The sequence below is a fragment of the Carcharodon carcharias genome, chromosome 25 (assembly GCF_017639515.1).
Source record: "Carcharodon carcharias isolate sCarCar2 chromosome 25, sCarCar2.pri, whole genome shotgun sequence".
Classification (NCBI taxonomy): domain Eukaryota; kingdom Metazoa; phylum Chordata; class Chondrichthyes; order Lamniformes; family Lamnidae; genus Carcharodon; species Carcharodon carcharias.
Window position 1 is genome coordinate 26628439 of NC_054491.1, and position 16718 is coordinate 26645156.

At 43.9% G+C, this 16718-nt stretch overlaps 1 protein-coding gene across 5 annotated transcripts in view; it reads left to right on the forward strand.

Annotated features, from left to right (window-relative positions):
• LOC121269557 (rho guanine nucleotide exchange factor 12-like) overlaps window positions 1-16718 on the forward strand; it is a 135688-nt gene that overhangs the window by 99317 nt on the left and 19653 nt on the right. For all 5 annotated transcript variants that reach the window (XM_041174242.1, XM_041174238.1, XM_041174241.1 and 2 more), the window contains 10 exons: window positions 2699-2889; window positions 3370-3516; window positions 5071-5156; window positions 6699-6824; window positions 7760-7874; window positions 8522-8628; window positions 9228-9305; window positions 9469-9544; window positions 15214-15381; window positions 16182-16269. In XM_041174242.1, coding sequence (XP_041030176.1) covers window positions 2699-2889; window positions 3370-3516; window positions 5071-5156; window positions 6699-6824; window positions 7760-7874; window positions 8522-8628; window positions 9228-9305; window positions 9469-9544; window positions 15214-15381; window positions 16182-16269 — 1182 coding nt within the window. The remainder of the gene's footprint in view (window positions 1-2698; window positions 2890-3369; window positions 3517-5070; window positions 5157-6698; window positions 6825-7759; window positions 7875-8521; window positions 8629-9227; window positions 9306-9468; window positions 9545-15213; window positions 15382-16181; window positions 16270-16718) is intronic.

Consider the following 16718-nt stretch of genomic DNA (forward strand, 5'->3'; position numbering starts at 1 on the left):
GGGGTACAGTACTGGTGGGGACAGGTCTGTTACTGTATAACGCTGGGGTACAGTACTGGTGGGGACGGGTCTGTCAATGCATAACATTGGGGTACAGTACTGGTGGGGTCAGGTCTGTCACTGTATAACATTGGGGTACAGTACTGCTGGGGACAGAATTGTTACTGTATAACACTGGGGTACAGTATTGGTGGGAACAGGTCTGTCACTGTATAATGCTGGGGTACTGTATTAGTGGGGATGGAACTGTCGCTGTATATCACTGGGGTACAGTACTGGTGGGGACAGAATTGTTACTGTATAACACTGGGGTGCAGTATTGGTGGGGACGGATCTGTCACTGTATAACGCTGGGATACAATACTGGTGGGGACGAGTGTGTCACTATATCACACGGAGGTACAGTACTTGTGGGGACAGTTGTGTCACTGTATAACACTGGGGTACAGTACTGGTGGCGACAGGTCTGTCACTGTATAACTCAAGGTTACAGTACTGGTGGGGACAGGTCTGTCACTGTATAACGCTGGGGTACAGTACTGGTGGGGACGGGTCTGTCAATGTATAACATTGGGGTATAGTACTGGTGGGGACGGGTCTGTCACTGTATAACACTGGCGTGCAGTATTGGTGGGAAAGGGTCTGTCACTGTATAACACTGGGATACAGTACTGGTGGGAATGGATCTGTCACTGTATAACGCTGGGGTACAGTATTGGTGGGGACGGAACTGTCACTGTATAACACTGGGGTACAGTACTGGTGGGGATGGAATTGTTAATATATAACACTGGGGTACAGTATTGGTGGGGACGAGTCTGTCTCTGTATAACCCTGGGGTACAGTATTGGTGGGGTCAGGTCTGTCACTGTATAACACTTGGGTACAGTACTGGTGGGGACAGGTCTGTCACTGTATAACACTGGTACAGTACTGGTGGGGACCGGTCTGTCACTGTATAGCGCCAGAGTACAGTATTGGTGGGGACGGAACTGTCACTGTATAACACTGGTACAGCACTGGTGGGGACGGCTCTGTCACTGTATAACACTGGGGTACAGTCCTGGTGGGGACGAGTCTGTCTCTGTATAACAGTACTGGTGGCGACAGGACTGTCACAGTGTAACGCTGGGGTACAGTATTGGTGGGGATGGGTCTGTCACTGTATAACACTGGGGTACAGTACTGGTGGGGATGGGTCTGTGACTGTATAACACTGGGATACCGTACTGGTGGGAATGGATCTGTCACTGTGTAACGCTGGGGTACAGTATTGGTGGGGACAGAACTGTCACTGTATAACACTGGGGTACAGTACTGGTGGGGATGGAATTGTTAATATATAACACTGGGGTACAGTATTGGTGGGGAAGAGTCTGTCTCTGTATAACCCTGGGGTACAGTATTGGTGAGGTCAGGTCTGTCACTGTATAACACTTGGGTACAGTACTGGTGGGGACAGGTCTGTCACTGTATAACACTGTGGTACAGTACTGGTGGGGACAGGTCTGTCACTGTATAGCGCCGGAGTACAGTATTGGTGGGGACGGAACTGTCACTGTATAACACTGGTACAGCACTGGTGGGACGGCTCTGTCACTGTATAACACTGGGGTACAGTACTGGTGGGGACGAGTCTGTCTCTGTATAACCCTGGGGTACAGTATTGGTGGGGACAGGTCTGTCACTGTATAATGCTGGGGTACAGCACTGGTGGGGATGGGTCTGTCACTGTATAACACTGGGGTACAATACTGGTGGCAACAGGACTGTCACAGTGTAACGCTGGGGTACAGTATTGGTGGGGATGGGTCTGTCACTGTATAACACTGGGGTACAGTACTGGTGGGGACGGGTCTGTCACTGTATAATGCTGGGATACAGTACTGGTGGGGATGGGTCTGTCACTACAACACTGGGATACAGTACTGGTGCCGACAGGCCGTTCACTGTATAACGCTGGGGTACGCTACTGGTGGCGACAGGACTGTCACTTTATAAAGCTGGGATACAGTACTGGTGGGGACGGGTCTGTCACTGTATAACACTGGGGTACAGTACTGGTGGGGCCAAGTCTGTCACTGTATAATGCTGGGGTACAGCACTGGTGGAGATGGGTCTGTCACTGTATAACACTGGGGTACAGTACGGGTGGCGACAGGACTGTCACAGTGTAATGCTGGGGTACAGTATTGGTGGCGATGTGTCTGTCACTGTATAACACTGGGGTACAGTACTGGTGGAAACGGGTCCGTCACTGGGTCTTCAGTTTCAAAGGATGAATAAAGAACCTTTGATGAGGACATGTTGCCTGACAAGTTTTGCTGTATTTGTGATGATCTATGTTACTGTCTATGTTGTAAATTCTCTGCAGCTGGGATTCTGAGATCATCTTGTTAGTTCTGTCAAGGTTGCAAGTTTGAGGAGATTGTTACAGAACTGCACAACAGTGAGTCTGATTCGTAACTAGTCTCTGTGTGCAGGTAGTATTTTACAGCACAGAGGGAGACCATTAGGCCCATTGTGCCTGTACTAGCTCTGAAAACTCAATTAATCCTCCTCCCTACTCTTTGCTGTAGCTGTGTAAATTCTTTCTTTGCAAATAGTGGCCAATTCCCTCTATCTAATCACTGGATGCTGAAGCTATGCAAGGATCACCCTGCGACCTTTTGGTAATGTTTGTTTTCTGGTTTGTCAGAGTGGATGGACATGGATATGGAGCGTGGACTGAGCCTGGTTCTCAGAGCCAGTGCCTGACTCAGGCAGAGGAAGATCAAACACATCTATCGGATGTGGAGCAGGACCCAGCCAATTGGCAGCAATTGGTGAGCCAGGATATCCTGTCCGGCCTGAAACCACACGAGATCAAGCGGCAGGAAGTTATTAATGGTAAGATAGTGGTGGAGGTTGGCACGAAACTCTTGAGCTTCTGTGCGATGGGTAGCAGTAGGTGGGTCTTGTGGCTGTGGTGGGAGTTAGCATTTTTGGGCTTATGGGGGGGTAGGCGGATGTGCAGTGGGTATGGGGAAGTGCGGGGAGCATTTTGCAGCTGAGTAGGATAGTCACAGCTGTGGGGATGCAAGGGTGGATTGGCGGAGCCATTTTGTGCATGGGGAATTCGGGAGGTCCTGGGACAGATCTGTTCTGGAGGAGGTCAGATGAAGGAAATGCAAAGGATCACTGAGACTGCATGGAGGTCACAGAGCTTTTGATGAGGTGTGTCACATCGAGTGCAGGGGATCGCATAGTGCATAGTTAATTCCTAATGACTTTTGGGGAGTCCATGTGAGAAATTACTATTAGTGCTGATTCTAATCTACAATTTATATCGAATCACAAATTTGCATTTTGCCTCTGGTTACTTGGTAGAACTTTTCCACACGGAACGCGCTCACATCCGAATGCTGAAAGTCCTGGATGTAATTTTTTACCAGAAGATGATGCGAGATGGCAGCTTACCTGCAGCTGATGTGAAGAGTATATTTTCCAACCTTGAAGAAATTCTGCAGCTTCATGGTAACTAGAGGTTGTTGGGATTGGGAAGGGAGTGTGTGGCTGATCTGTGAACATAAGAAATAGAAGCAGGAGTGAGCCATATGACCCCTCAAGCCTGCTGTGATTTAGTAAGATCAAGGCTGATCCTCAACCTCGATTCCACTTTCCTGCCTGACCTTCATATTCCTTGATTCCTTTGGAATCCAAAAACAATCTATTAATCTCAGCCTTGAATATTTTCAGTGACTGAGCATCCACAGCCAGCTGGAGTAGAGAATTTCAAAAAGTCACAACCCTCTGAGTGAAGAAATTTCTCCTCCTTTCCGTCCTAAATGGCCCACTCCTTAAGCTGTTGAAGTAGAGAGGGATTGATTCTCCAGTTGACTGCAATAATAACTGGTAGCTAAAATGATGTTGGATTTCAAATACATCTCATGTAGCCCAGGTACTGACCTCTGTGAGAATCTGATCAGGCAGCCACTTGCTCACTGCACCAGAACACTTGTTGTTGGTTGAGTGACTGTCCTGAGACTGAAGATTGAGCATCTTTGCACCAGCGATGTGATGGAGTGTGTTACTGGTGTTCTGTGGGTTGTCAACAGTCCTATTCATCAAATTAATTAACCAGTGCCGCCCTGTGAGGTGGCAGAGATTCCTCTCTGTCCAGTGAGTGCCCCCTCTGGTGTCCAGGTTTGAGGAGATACAATGCAAGGAAATTTGCAGAGTGAGCACTGGTCTTGAACATAATGCTGCTTCTCATGGATGGTGGATCATGTTCTCCACCCAGTGTGACCCAACTCTGAGCTGGGCAGAAAGTTGACGTTCTTCTCAAATCCTCTCGCCTCCTTTTGGACACTTAGTGATTTAGGCAAAGACCAAGGAGAGGCAATGTAAGCTAAATGGTTCAATTTTAAAAGGGTTTCAGGAACAGAGAAACCTGAGAGCAAATATACACAAATTTTTGAAGGTGGCTGGACAACCTGTCAACATGGTCAAACCTTGAAGGCTTTTTTTCAGACAGTAAATAAGACAATTGGTTTGATGAATGGAGGAATAGAATATGTGGAGAGACATGGAGAAGCTGGGGTTATCCTTCTTGGATCAGGGAGGGTTTAGAGGAGATTTGATAGATGTGTTCAAAAAGGGTTTGATCGAGGAATTAAGGAGAAACTGTTTCCAGTGGAGGGGAGTTAGTAACCAAAGGATGCAGATTTAAATTGATTGGCAAAAGAACCAAAGACAACATGACAGTGAATCATTGTGATCTGGAATGTACTGTCTGAAAGGGTAGTGGAAGCAAATTTAAAGATAGCTTTCAAAAGAGAATTGGATAAATACTTGAAGGGAAAATTTGAAAGACTTTGGGAAAAAAGAGTAGGGAAGTGAGACTAATTGGATGGCTCTTTCAAAGATACATTATAAGTAGGAAAGGCTGAATGGCCTCATTTTATGCTGTATCATTCTGTGATCCTATGAGCAGGTTACTGCCTCTGAAACAACTTTACACTTGGTGAAATTAAATCAAAAGTTATGTTGTTTAAAGATAGATCATTAGAGTTTTGTTTATTTTTCCAGTGTCATTAAATGAGCAGATGAGGAAAGTCTGGAAAAGGAATGAAAACTTTGTGGTTGATCAGATTGGTGAAGACCTGCTGAGCTGGGTGAGTTTGCATCTGTTAAACACGGTGAACTAGCGAGAGGAGGTTGCATGGGATCTGACCTTGAAGAGGTAGGGAATGCAGCTGAGACACCCCCATATAGTGACTGCAATCTCTGGATTTAGTCACCGAGAATTAATATACTCTTATTAAAATTTGCAGAAGTCTGGGCTTTTGTTTTATTCTTTCTTGGGATGTGTCCATCGCTGGCTGGGCCGGCATTTATTGTCTATCCGTAGTTGCCCTTGAGAAGGTGGTGGTGAGCTGCCTTCTTGAGCCGCTGCAGTCCATGTGGTGTCGGTACACCCACAGTGCTGTTAGGGAGGGAGTTCCAGGATTTTGACCCAGTCTTTTACCCAGAACTACACAGCCTTTTAACTGATGAGAAAATTGGTTAACAAATATTTGGTGTCAGCAGTGTAGTCTAACAAGAAGTTGAATGAGGTCAGGGTACCCCAAGAGAAAACCCTCTAGTGTTGGGAGTCATACCCTGCATAAAGGAAAATGGTTGTGGCTGCTGGAAGCCAATCATCTCAGCTCCAGGATATTGCTGCAGGAGTTCCTCAGGGTAGCATCCTAGGCCCAACCATCTCCTAACTGCTTCATCAGTAACCTTCCTTCCATCATGCTGGGAGTGAGATTATTTGCTGCTGATGGCAAAATGTTTAGTTCCATTCACAATTCCTCAAATAGCAGCCCAGAGCATTCTGCAGCACAATCTCAGTGACATCCAGGCTGAGTGAAAAGTAGAAAGGGACGTTTAACCATCTGAAACGAGAGAATGTCCAGCCATCTCCATGTGACTTCCATGGACACCAATCAGCAAGTCCCCATTATTAATCTCTTTGGAATCGTCATTGACCAGAAGCTTAACAGGACTGACCATTTCAATTCCATGGCTAAGGATCAGGTCAGAGACTGACGACAAGTGGTTCACTTACCGACCCCTCAAGACCTCCCCACCATCTACAAGAGTCAAGCCCAGAGTGTAAAGGAACACTTAGCACTCACCTAGATAATTGCAACAGAGGTGATTGGTGCTTTTGCTATTGGACACAATATCCACTCCCTCCAGCACTGACTCGATGTTGCTGCAGTGTGTACTATCTACAGGACACACTTTGGAATTCTCAAAGTTTACTGCACATCCCAAACCTGCAATCTCCTCCATCAAAAAGACAAAGGGCAGTAATGTTGTCTGACCATCATCAAACCTGATTTCCTTCCAAGTTATACACCAATATGACTTGGTCATCTATTACTCTTCCTTCATTGCTATTGGGTCAGAGTCTTTGAGCTCCCTTCTGAACACTATTCTGGGCTCACCACAAAACCTGCAGTGGTGCAAGAAGGTGCCCCACTCCTTAGGACAACTAAGGATTGACAATATGTACTGGCTTTGTTATCATTGCCTTCATCCCAAAAGCTTATTACAAGTCCCCTTATCAATTCAAAACCCTGTCTTATGTAGGATTGTCATTGTTTGCACCAACGTCTGGTAGACGATTGACTCCTGTCTGAGTAACCCCTGTTTTCTTTTTCTAGTTCAGCTGTTCTGAAGAGGAGAAGTTTAAACGAGCTGCTGCCACTTTCTGCAGTAATCAGCCCTTTGCCCTGGAACTCATCAAATCAAAACAGAAAAAAGATTCGAGATTCCAGGCCATCATTCAGGTGAGAGTCTCTAAACCCTAACTGCAAGACATGACAAACCTGAGGCAAGGGTTGAAATGTTACATATTAATAAGACAGCAGTGCCAGAACATTCCTATAGCAGGTAAAGCACAGGCTTAGATACCGAGTAAAGCTCCCTCTACACTGTCCTCTTCAAACACTCCCAGGACAGGTACAGCATGGGGTTAGATGCAGACTAAAGCCCCCTCTACGCTGTTCCCATCAAACACTCCCAGGACAAATACAGCACGGGGTTAGATACGGAGTAAAGCTCCATCTACACTGTCCCCACCAAACACTCATCTCGCTTGTCACCCTACCTGTTTTCTTTCTTACCCATAACCGCACTGCAAGCTTCTATTGAAGAAAAGTGATTCTGATATAAAATGTAGAGCAACATAAGGGCTGCTGATAATGTCATTGAATCCCTTACAGCAAATGTGGTGATTGGTGATCTGCAGAGTGCCAGTAAGAGCAAGGAGGAGATTTGTTTAGCAGTTACTTATCCCTCTGGGGATGGAGTCATGAGAAGGAGATTCCAAGATGCCTAAGGGGGCAAGGACTGATGAAGGAGAGGTTTGGTGGCATTAGTGAGACAGCACCTTCCAAACCCATGATCACTACCATCTAGAAGGACAAGGGCAGCAGACACATGGGAACACCACCACCTAGAAGTTCCCCTGCAAGTCACTCATATCCTGACTTGGAAATATATCACCGTTCCTTCACTGTCGCTGGGTCAAAATCCTGGAGCTCCCTCCCTAACAGCACCGTGGGTGTACCTACACCACATGGACTGCAGCGGTTCAAGAAGGCAGCTCACTACCACCTTCTCAAGGGCGATTAAGGATTGGTAATAAATGCTGGCCTAGCCAGTGATGCCCACATCCCATGAATGAATACATTTTTAAAAGTTACGGTGTGACCTGTTGCAGGAGGCACAAAGTAACCCGCAATGCCGGAGGCTGCAGCTAAAGGACATCATCCCGACTGAGATGCAGCGACTGACCAAATACCCACTGCTTCTGGAGAATATTGCCAAAAACACAGGTAAGGATCTTCTCAGGTCAAACAGGGAGAGAACCCCAGAGAATGACAATGATAGAAGTGCCAGATTGCATGTGGAAAAGTCATGAAAAGGTTGGAATGGTAGGAGGGATGGGATCATACAGCAGGATTGCACCACCCTCAACAAAGAAGGAAGAAAAGGGAGAAATGTAAGGAAGTTAAACTGAATCACTAATTTGTGAGTAAGAATTTGTGTCTCATTGTACTCCGCATATTTAGCCGGGTATAAGCTGATAGGCTGAGGTGAAGGAAGAAGAGAGAAGGCTCATGTGGGAGCATAAACACTGGCACAGTAATTCAGTGAAATTCAATGTCATGTCTAAAGTTTGTTGTGCAGTTACACTACCTGAAACAGTTTCAGTAATTTTCCTTTAATCAGTGTGTTGCTAATGAGCCTTTGAAGATACTAGGAGTGCCTCTGCACCCTTGTTCTTTAGGATTTAAGGAGGTTTCCTCTGTTAATTTTCCCTTCCCAAGTGCGTCCTCTTATTGAACTGCAGAGGATAAACCTTTCTCCTGTTGCTCTGTGCAGTCTCATTCTGCAGGTAATTTCATTTAAATCTGGTGCATAATTCTCTGGAGGGGGGTGAAAGTCTCTTCCCTAATGGGACAGGTCTCCTTATTCTTAGATCCAGAACAACATGAAGAGAAGAAGAAGGTGAAGAAAGCAGCAGAATGCTGTCGGCAGATTCTGAACTTTGTGAACCAGGCTGTGAAGGAAGCTGAGAATAAACAGGTAAGTATTTGCACAGAGAAAGCTCTCTGCATTGAGCCTTACCCTGCACACACACATGAGTTTGCAGGTTGCTTTCCACACGAACCTGACAGATGTGAGTTGCCCAGAACTGAAAGTGTTCTCACCAGATAAGTAGCCAAAGGTTTATCAGATGGAGATTTTCTTGCTTAATCCTTTCCTTGCAAAATCAACAGGAATAGCTCATTTATTATTTCTATAATGTGGTGAGTGTGTATTTTTAGAAGTTTATTTTTCGGACAGGTAACACACTTTGTTAAAGAAACAAATGGCGCCCTGATAGAGAGCAAGTTCAGGTAGTTTCTGTTCCACTCGTTAAACTTCACTTGATTTACCATTACTTTCCTTAATTGGGCAGTGTTAGCACATGCCAAGGGCGGGAGGAATCGAGCAATGGAGCCTGAAATTTGTGGAGCAGTGTCCTGTTTATCGAAGAGCTAGCGGCTGACTTTTTGAAATGTGAAATTATGTTGGGTGTAAGGTTGGGACAGGCAGCAAGATCAAAGGGCCTTTAATCTGTCATTGTTACAGTATGTCCAGTGTTGCTTTGTGAAAGTTAATAGATTGTTTCCTTGTGTCAGCGGTTGGAAGATTACCAGCGTCGCCTGGACCTGTCCAGCCTGAAGCAGTCAGATTACCCACTGATTGAGGAATTTCGGGTGAGTGACTGGGGAAAAAAAAAGCAAAAGTCCCTCGCTAATTAAAGATATATACTAATGAACCTGAGAGAGGTGTGGTCATGTTGAGAAATGACTGACGCCGCATTATGAAGATCCTCTTTGCATTTAGTGTAATAACTTGTAATTACTTCTTTCATTTAAGAATCTGGACCTTACAAAGCGGAACATGATCCATGAAGGCCCTCTGATTTGGCGGGTGAATAAAGACAAGACAATCGGTGAGTAAAAAGCAACATCAGAACATGAGACATATTAGATCTTGATTCTTGGGAGGACAGTGTAAACACAGACACGAGATTTCATTTGGAATTTGGACAGGGACACAGACCATGTACCCTGCTGTGTATTTTAACTTGGACACAACTTTTTGCATACTCTACCCCTCACATACATGCGAATGTCAGATGGAAAGGAGTCTGACTTATCACAGTAAAGTATGTTGCTTATTAACTGCATTTTGATGATAGAGGAGTTGCACACTGCTCTGTAATAGGTGGCTGCCCTACTGCCCAGTGTTAAATTGGGAAACTGCATTGATTCCTGTCAACAGGTAATTACAGTAGTAGCTCCTGGTGCATATCTTTAAAACCCATTCAGATTTTTGTGTGTTTCAATGGGATCACCTCTTATACTGAACTCCAGATAAAACAGGCCAATTTGCTCAGCCTTTCATGGTAAGACAGCCCTCTCATCCCAGAAACCATCAAGTAAATCTGTACCACCTCCAATATAAACATACCCTTCCTTGGATATTGAGCCAGAAACAGCGCACAGTATTCCAGGTGTAGTCTTTCCAAAGCCCTGTACAATTCTAACAAGACATCCTTATTCTTACACTCCAGTCCTCTTGCAATAAAGGCCAACAAGCCACTTGCTTTCCTAACTGTTTGCTGTACCTGCGTGCTAACTTTGTGTTACTTGTATGAGCACACAAATCTCTGATAATCAACATTCGAAAGTTTTGCATCTTTTAAATATTCTGCTTTTCTATTCTCCCTACCAAAGTAAAAAACTTCATATATAGCCAAAAAATATTCCATCTGCCAACTTGTTGCCCACTCACTTATCCTGTAGATGTCTCTTTGCAGCCTTTTTGTGTCTTCCTCACAGCTTACATTCCCATCTAGCTTGGTATCATCAGCAAACTTTAGGAACATGGGAACAGGAGAAGGCCATTCAGCTCATCGAGTCCGCACTGCCATTCAATACGATCATGACAGATCATTTAGTTCAATGCCTTTTCCTTGCACTATCCCCATATCCCTTTATGTCATCGGTATTTAGAAATCTGTCAATCTCTGCTTTAAACGTACTCAATGACTGAACTTCCAAAGCCCTCTGGGTTAGAGAATTCCAAAGATTCACAACCCTCTGAGTAAAAGAAATTCTCCTCATCTCGGTCTTAAGTGGTTTTGCCTCTTATTTTGAAATTGTGTCCCCTGGTTCTAGACTCCCCAACCAGGGGAAACATCTTACCTGTATCTACCCTGTCCATTCCTTCAAGTATTTTGTAGGTTTCAATGAAATCTCATTCTTTGAAACGCTAGAGAATATATTGCTCTCTGTCTCTTCATCTAAGTCATTAATGTAAATCGTAAATAGCTGAGGCCCCAGCTCTGATCCTTACAGCCCTCCACTATTATAGCCTGCCAACTTGAAAATGCCCCATTTATCCGTACCCTCTGCTTCCTGGCAATTAACTAATTCTCTGTCCATGTTGATATGTTGCTCCCAACTCCATGAACCCTTATCTTGCATGTTAACCTTTTGTGCGGGGCCTTATTGAATGCCTTTTGGAAATCCAAGTGTACTACATCTACTGGCTTCCCTTTATCTACCCTGCTAGATACAGAATTACAGAATTGTTACAGCACAGAAGGAGTTCATTTGGCCCCTTATGTCTGTGCGCCTCTCCAAAGGAGCAATTCACCTAGTGCCATTCCTTTGTCTTTTCCCCATAGCCCTGCGCTTTATTCCTTTTTCAGATAATAATCCAATTCCGTCTTGAATATCTTGATTGAACCAGCCTTCATTACACACTCAGGCAATGCATTCAAGATCCGAAACTCTCACTGCATGAAGAAGTTTTTCCTCATGTCACCTTTGCTTCTTTTGACAATTACCTTAAATCTGTGCCCCCTTGTCCTTAGTCCTTTCACCAGTGGGAACAGATTTTTCTCTATCTACCAGCTCCCTCTTGCCTACATCCTCAAAAAACTCTAACAAACTTGTTGTAAAGTCATGTTGACTTTGTCTGATCATACTATGATTTTTTTTAAGTGTATTGTTAAGACTTCCATAATAAGTGATTCCAGTGTTTTCCTGATGATTGATGTCAAGCTAACTAGCCTGTAGTTTCCTGTTTTCTTTGTCACTCTTTTCTTTAATAACAGTGTTGCATTTGCTAGCTCCAATCCCCTGAGTTCTTTCTGGAATCTAGGGAATTTTAAAAAATCGTAACCAATACATCCACTATCTCTGCAGCTGTCTCTTTTGGAACCCTAGGATTTACGCCACCAAGCCCTGGGGATTTTTGTCTCTTAAGTTTCTCCAGTACTTTTTGTTGCTGATTTTAATTACTTAAGTTTATTTCTGATATATAATTTGTCTTATTCTGAGAGTCGGACGCAAAATGTTTGTGCAGCAAGTCTGCCCTTTCCTCGTTCCCCATGATTGCTCCTGTCTCTGTCTCCAAGGGGGCATCTCTCCTAAAGAGCAAAAGCTCTTACAATCTGTTTTTATATTACTGGCTAGTTTACTCTCATTCCATTTTTTTCCTTTATATTAATATTTTGATCTTTGCTGGTTTACAAAATTCTCCCAATCTTCAGGCTTATAGCTATTCTTTGCAATGTTATAAGCCTCTTCTTTCAATCTAACCCTATCCTGAAAGGCCCTAGGAAACCATGTAGTAATTTTTCTTGCCAAGTTTTTGTTTTTTATTGGAATGTATATTTGTTACAAGTTTGAATGGTTTCCCCTGTTCACTTTATTTACATTCATGGTTTTGACATTATTTACCAGCTCTTCCCTCATACCCATGCAGTTGTCTTTGTTTAAGTTTAAGATTTTTGTTTCGGACTCCACTATATTGCTTTCAATAAACTTAATATGGAATTCAGTTGTCTCATGATCATTTTTTCCCAGAGGATCTTTTATCATGGTATTACTAAATAGCCCAGCCTCATTACCCAAAACTAAATCCAAAATAGCTTTGTCCCAAGTTGGCTCCACAACACATTGTTCCAGGAAACTGTCATGAAAGCATTCTACAAGCTCACCTTGCAGACTGCGTTGCAAATTATTTGTCCAGTTTATAATGAAGGTTAAACTGCCCATGATTACTACATTGCCTTTGTTACAAGCTCCAGTTATTCCTTGTTTAGTGCCCGGTTCAATGGTATAACTATTGTTAGGGAACCTATAAATTACTATCCCCAATGTTTTCTGACCCTTATGATTCCTAATCCTCCCCCCATACTGATTCTACATCCTGATCCTTTGAACCAAGATCCTTTTTCACTTATGTCCTTATGTCGTCCTTTATTATCAGGGCTACTCTCCATCCTTTGCCATTCTGTCTGTCTTTAAATGTTTTCTACCCTGGAATATTTATTTCCCAACCTTGGGTCCCTTGTAACTGTGTTTCCGTAATGGCGATTAGATTTAAACCATTTATTTCCCTTTGTGCTGCTAGTTCATCTATCTTCTTACAAATGCTTCATGCATTCAGATGAAGAGTGTTTAGTTTTATTTTCTCACTACTATTCTTAGCAAAGACCTTATTTGCTGGTACACTCTGTGTTAAACTCTGTCCCTTCCTGTCCCACTCAACTCTGTTGGTGTTTCCGACACTGCTCTATTGCCTCTTAATTTTTCTTCACCTGATCCCTCCCCCTTCTCTGAATTTAAAGTCGAATCCATTGCCCTAGTTACACAATTCACTCGGACATGGATCCCAGCCAGGTTTATGTGGAACTCATTGCAGTTGAATAGGTCCCTCTTTCTTGAGTACTGGTGCCAGTGCCCCATGAATCGAAACCCCTTCTTCAACCCACCACGTTTAATTCTCTAATTTGCTTGATCATACGCCAATTTGCATGTGGCTCAGGTAACAATCCAGAGATAATTTACCCTCAAGGTTCTACTTGTTAATTTAGCACGCCCTTCCACAATCTCCCCTTGTAGACCCTTAAGTTCTACCCGTGGCATTGGTTCCTACATGGACCATGGCAGCTGGATCCTTCCCAGCCACTCCAAGCTCTTTTTTAGCCACAAGCAGATATCTGGAACTGTGGCATTGGCCAGGCAGCACAACCCACGGAACTCCCTGTCTGAGCTGCTGAGAACAGTGTCTTTTCCCCCAATTATACTGTCCCCTATCTCTGCCACATTCTTTTTAATTCCCTCCACTTGATATAGGCTCCTGCACCATGTGTTATGGTCAGTTTGCTAATTCACTCAGAGTCCTTGTTCTCATACACAAAGGTAGCAAGTTCCTCAAACTTGTCGCATAAAGTCAAGGGCTTAGGCCCTTACATCATTACATGCCTGCCTGATTCACAAAAGTGCAGGTTCCTGTCACTTGGGCATTTACAGTATGGTTTACCAGGGCTCTCAGCAATTTACGGTGCATGTTGCCCTGTCTTTTGGGTATTTACGGTACTGTTACCCCGTCTCTCGGGTATTTACGGTACTGTTACCCTATCTCTCGGGTATTTACAGTACTGTTACCCTGTCTCTCGGGTATTTACGGTACTGTTACCCTGTCTCTCGGGTATTTACGGTGCATGTTGCCCTGTTTCTCGGGTATTTACGGTACTGTTATCCTGTCTCTCGGGTATTTACGGTGCATGTTGCCCTGTTTCTCGGGTATTTATGGTACTGTTACCCTGTCTCTTGGGTACTTACGGTACTGTTACCCTGTCTCTTGGGTATTTACGATACTGTTACCCTGTCTCTGGAGTATTTATGGTAATATTTATGGTACTGTTCTCCTATCTCGATACGGTACGGGTACCCTTGGCACTCAAAGTGCCAAGTAACCTGCAAGGCTACGGACCAGGTGCTGGAAGGTGGGATGAGAATGGGCGGCTAGTTTTTTATTTTTTTATTTTTCTGCTGCTGCAGACAGGGTTGGCCAAATGGCCTCTTTCTGTGCCGTAGCTTTTCTATGGTATTTATGTGCGGGTCCCCCTGTGTCTCAGGTATTTACAGTATGGGTCCCCTTAAATTGTGCTGAGTAGAAAAACTGAACCTTGGTCTGAACCTTGGTCAGCAATCAGCCTTGCTGTGCGATGCTACACTAAGCACAGAGGGAGGTATAAGCAACTGGAGTCATCATGGCAGAGCTCCAGCACTGCCACACCCCCTTCCCCCTACCGCCTGCCTCCGCCCACCCCCCTTTCCACCATTCTGAGAGTCCCTTTAAGAAGTGTCCCTGTGTTCTGTGTATTTCCAGAACAAGGCTATTGATCTCATTGTCAGCTTCAGATCGCAGAAATGGGAGGACCCATCCAGTTTTCTTTCAAATGTTGACTTTTTACAAAAGTGTTTTACTGGTTTCTGTTTAAAGTGATTCACAATGTTACCATGCAAATATTTCCAGGAGCCACTGTGTGCTTTTTCAATCTGAAGTTACATTTGGAACAAGATTTTCACAGATTGAGTTTGAATATATTTTTTATTGCTCTCCACGGATTGAGAACCACTCCTGTACAGAATCTCAGCTTGGTCCCAAACACAGACAGTTACTGACACAAGTCCCTTGTCAATCCCCTGCATTGTTCTAAACATTTTGCACAAAGCAGACCAGCGTTGACCACTGAGAACTGCACATTGGTAATTTAAGTATGCTAATTCTGTCCATCTTTCCGTGTCATTCCAGATCTTTACACACTGCTGTTAGAAGACATTCTGGTTCTGTCCCAGAAGCAGGATGAACGATTGGTGTTGAAATGCCACAGTAAGAATCTCGCTGCCAACGCAGACACCAAACACATCTTCAGCCCCATTATCAAACTGTCTGCTGTGCTCGTGCGGGAGGTCGCAACAGGTCAGATATTTTGTCTGATTGGGTCAACACTCCCATGGTACTGCATAGAAAGAAATTAAAATTGGAGGCAAAAGAAATGAGAGGATAGTGAAAGGCCCCAAAACTGGGAACACACTGAGCTCCTCTGTTTCAGTTGTATGTTGGTCATTCTAATTCACTCATCAACTTGGTCCAGGTGGCATCTCACTTCTCCAGTGCACTGTCATTGAGAGGTGACCATGCAATCTTTTTACTTTCCTGGAGTAAAAGATTAAATTACAAGACTGGGTTGGGTGGTCTAGGCTTGTATTCTCTCAGGTTTAGAAGATTAAGGGGTGATATAACTGAGGTGTTTAACGTGATTAAAGGATTTGATAGGATAGGGAGAAACTATTCCCTCTGGTCGAGGGAGTTCAGCACAAGAGGCAGAACCTTGTGAGGCCACTCAGGAGTGATGTCAGGAAAAAAGTGGTGGAAATCTGAAACTCAGTCCCCGAAAATAGCGGTTAAGGATTGAGGTCAGCTGGCAGATTCAAAAGTGAGATTGATAGACTCCTATCATGCTAGGGTATGAAGAGTTACGGAACCATAGGGGTGATGGAGTTAAGATACAGGTCATCCATTATCTAATTGAATGATGGAACAAGTTAAAGGGACTGAATGACCGCCTGTTTCGCTGTAGATACTTTCAGGAGCCAGTAGCTTCTCCCAATTTTGTTAGTGTGGAGCTTTAGATTTTGATAACAAGAATTGGAAATGGCAAAATGAGGAATGTTTACTGGTTCTGTTTGTAACTGACCTTTGGGCCTTGTCCATTACAGATAATAAGGCTTTCTTTGTCATCTCAACATCAACTGATGGTGCACAGATCTATGAACTGGTGGCCCAGACCGTCTCTGAACGGAAAACGTAAGCATGTAACATGGTTGCAAACTTGAGATTTTGGGATTTAACATTTTCTGTAAAGGTAAAGGGCTTTTTATAATGGGCAGTTTTATGGAGTAGACAGATACAGAGCAAAGACATAGTACATATTAGGGAAAAGAAAATGGAATTATATTTGTCCTAACTGGTAAGAGTTTTCAAACTTTGTGGAAAAGGCCAAAACAGGAAAATGAGATTCTGGGATTAGTATCTTCAACATAAAAGCAAGGAAGTGGCGTAAATTTGTACCGGATACTAGTTAAACACAACTTTGAGTATTATATGATGTTTTGGGAACCCGATTTTGGGAAAGCCATTGTAACATTGAAAGACTAAGCAGACATTTGCTGGAATAAATGAGCAGTAAGTGGATGGGGTTATAAATGGCAAGTGTTTCTTTTACTGGAACACAATATTAAGGGGACTGTAAATTA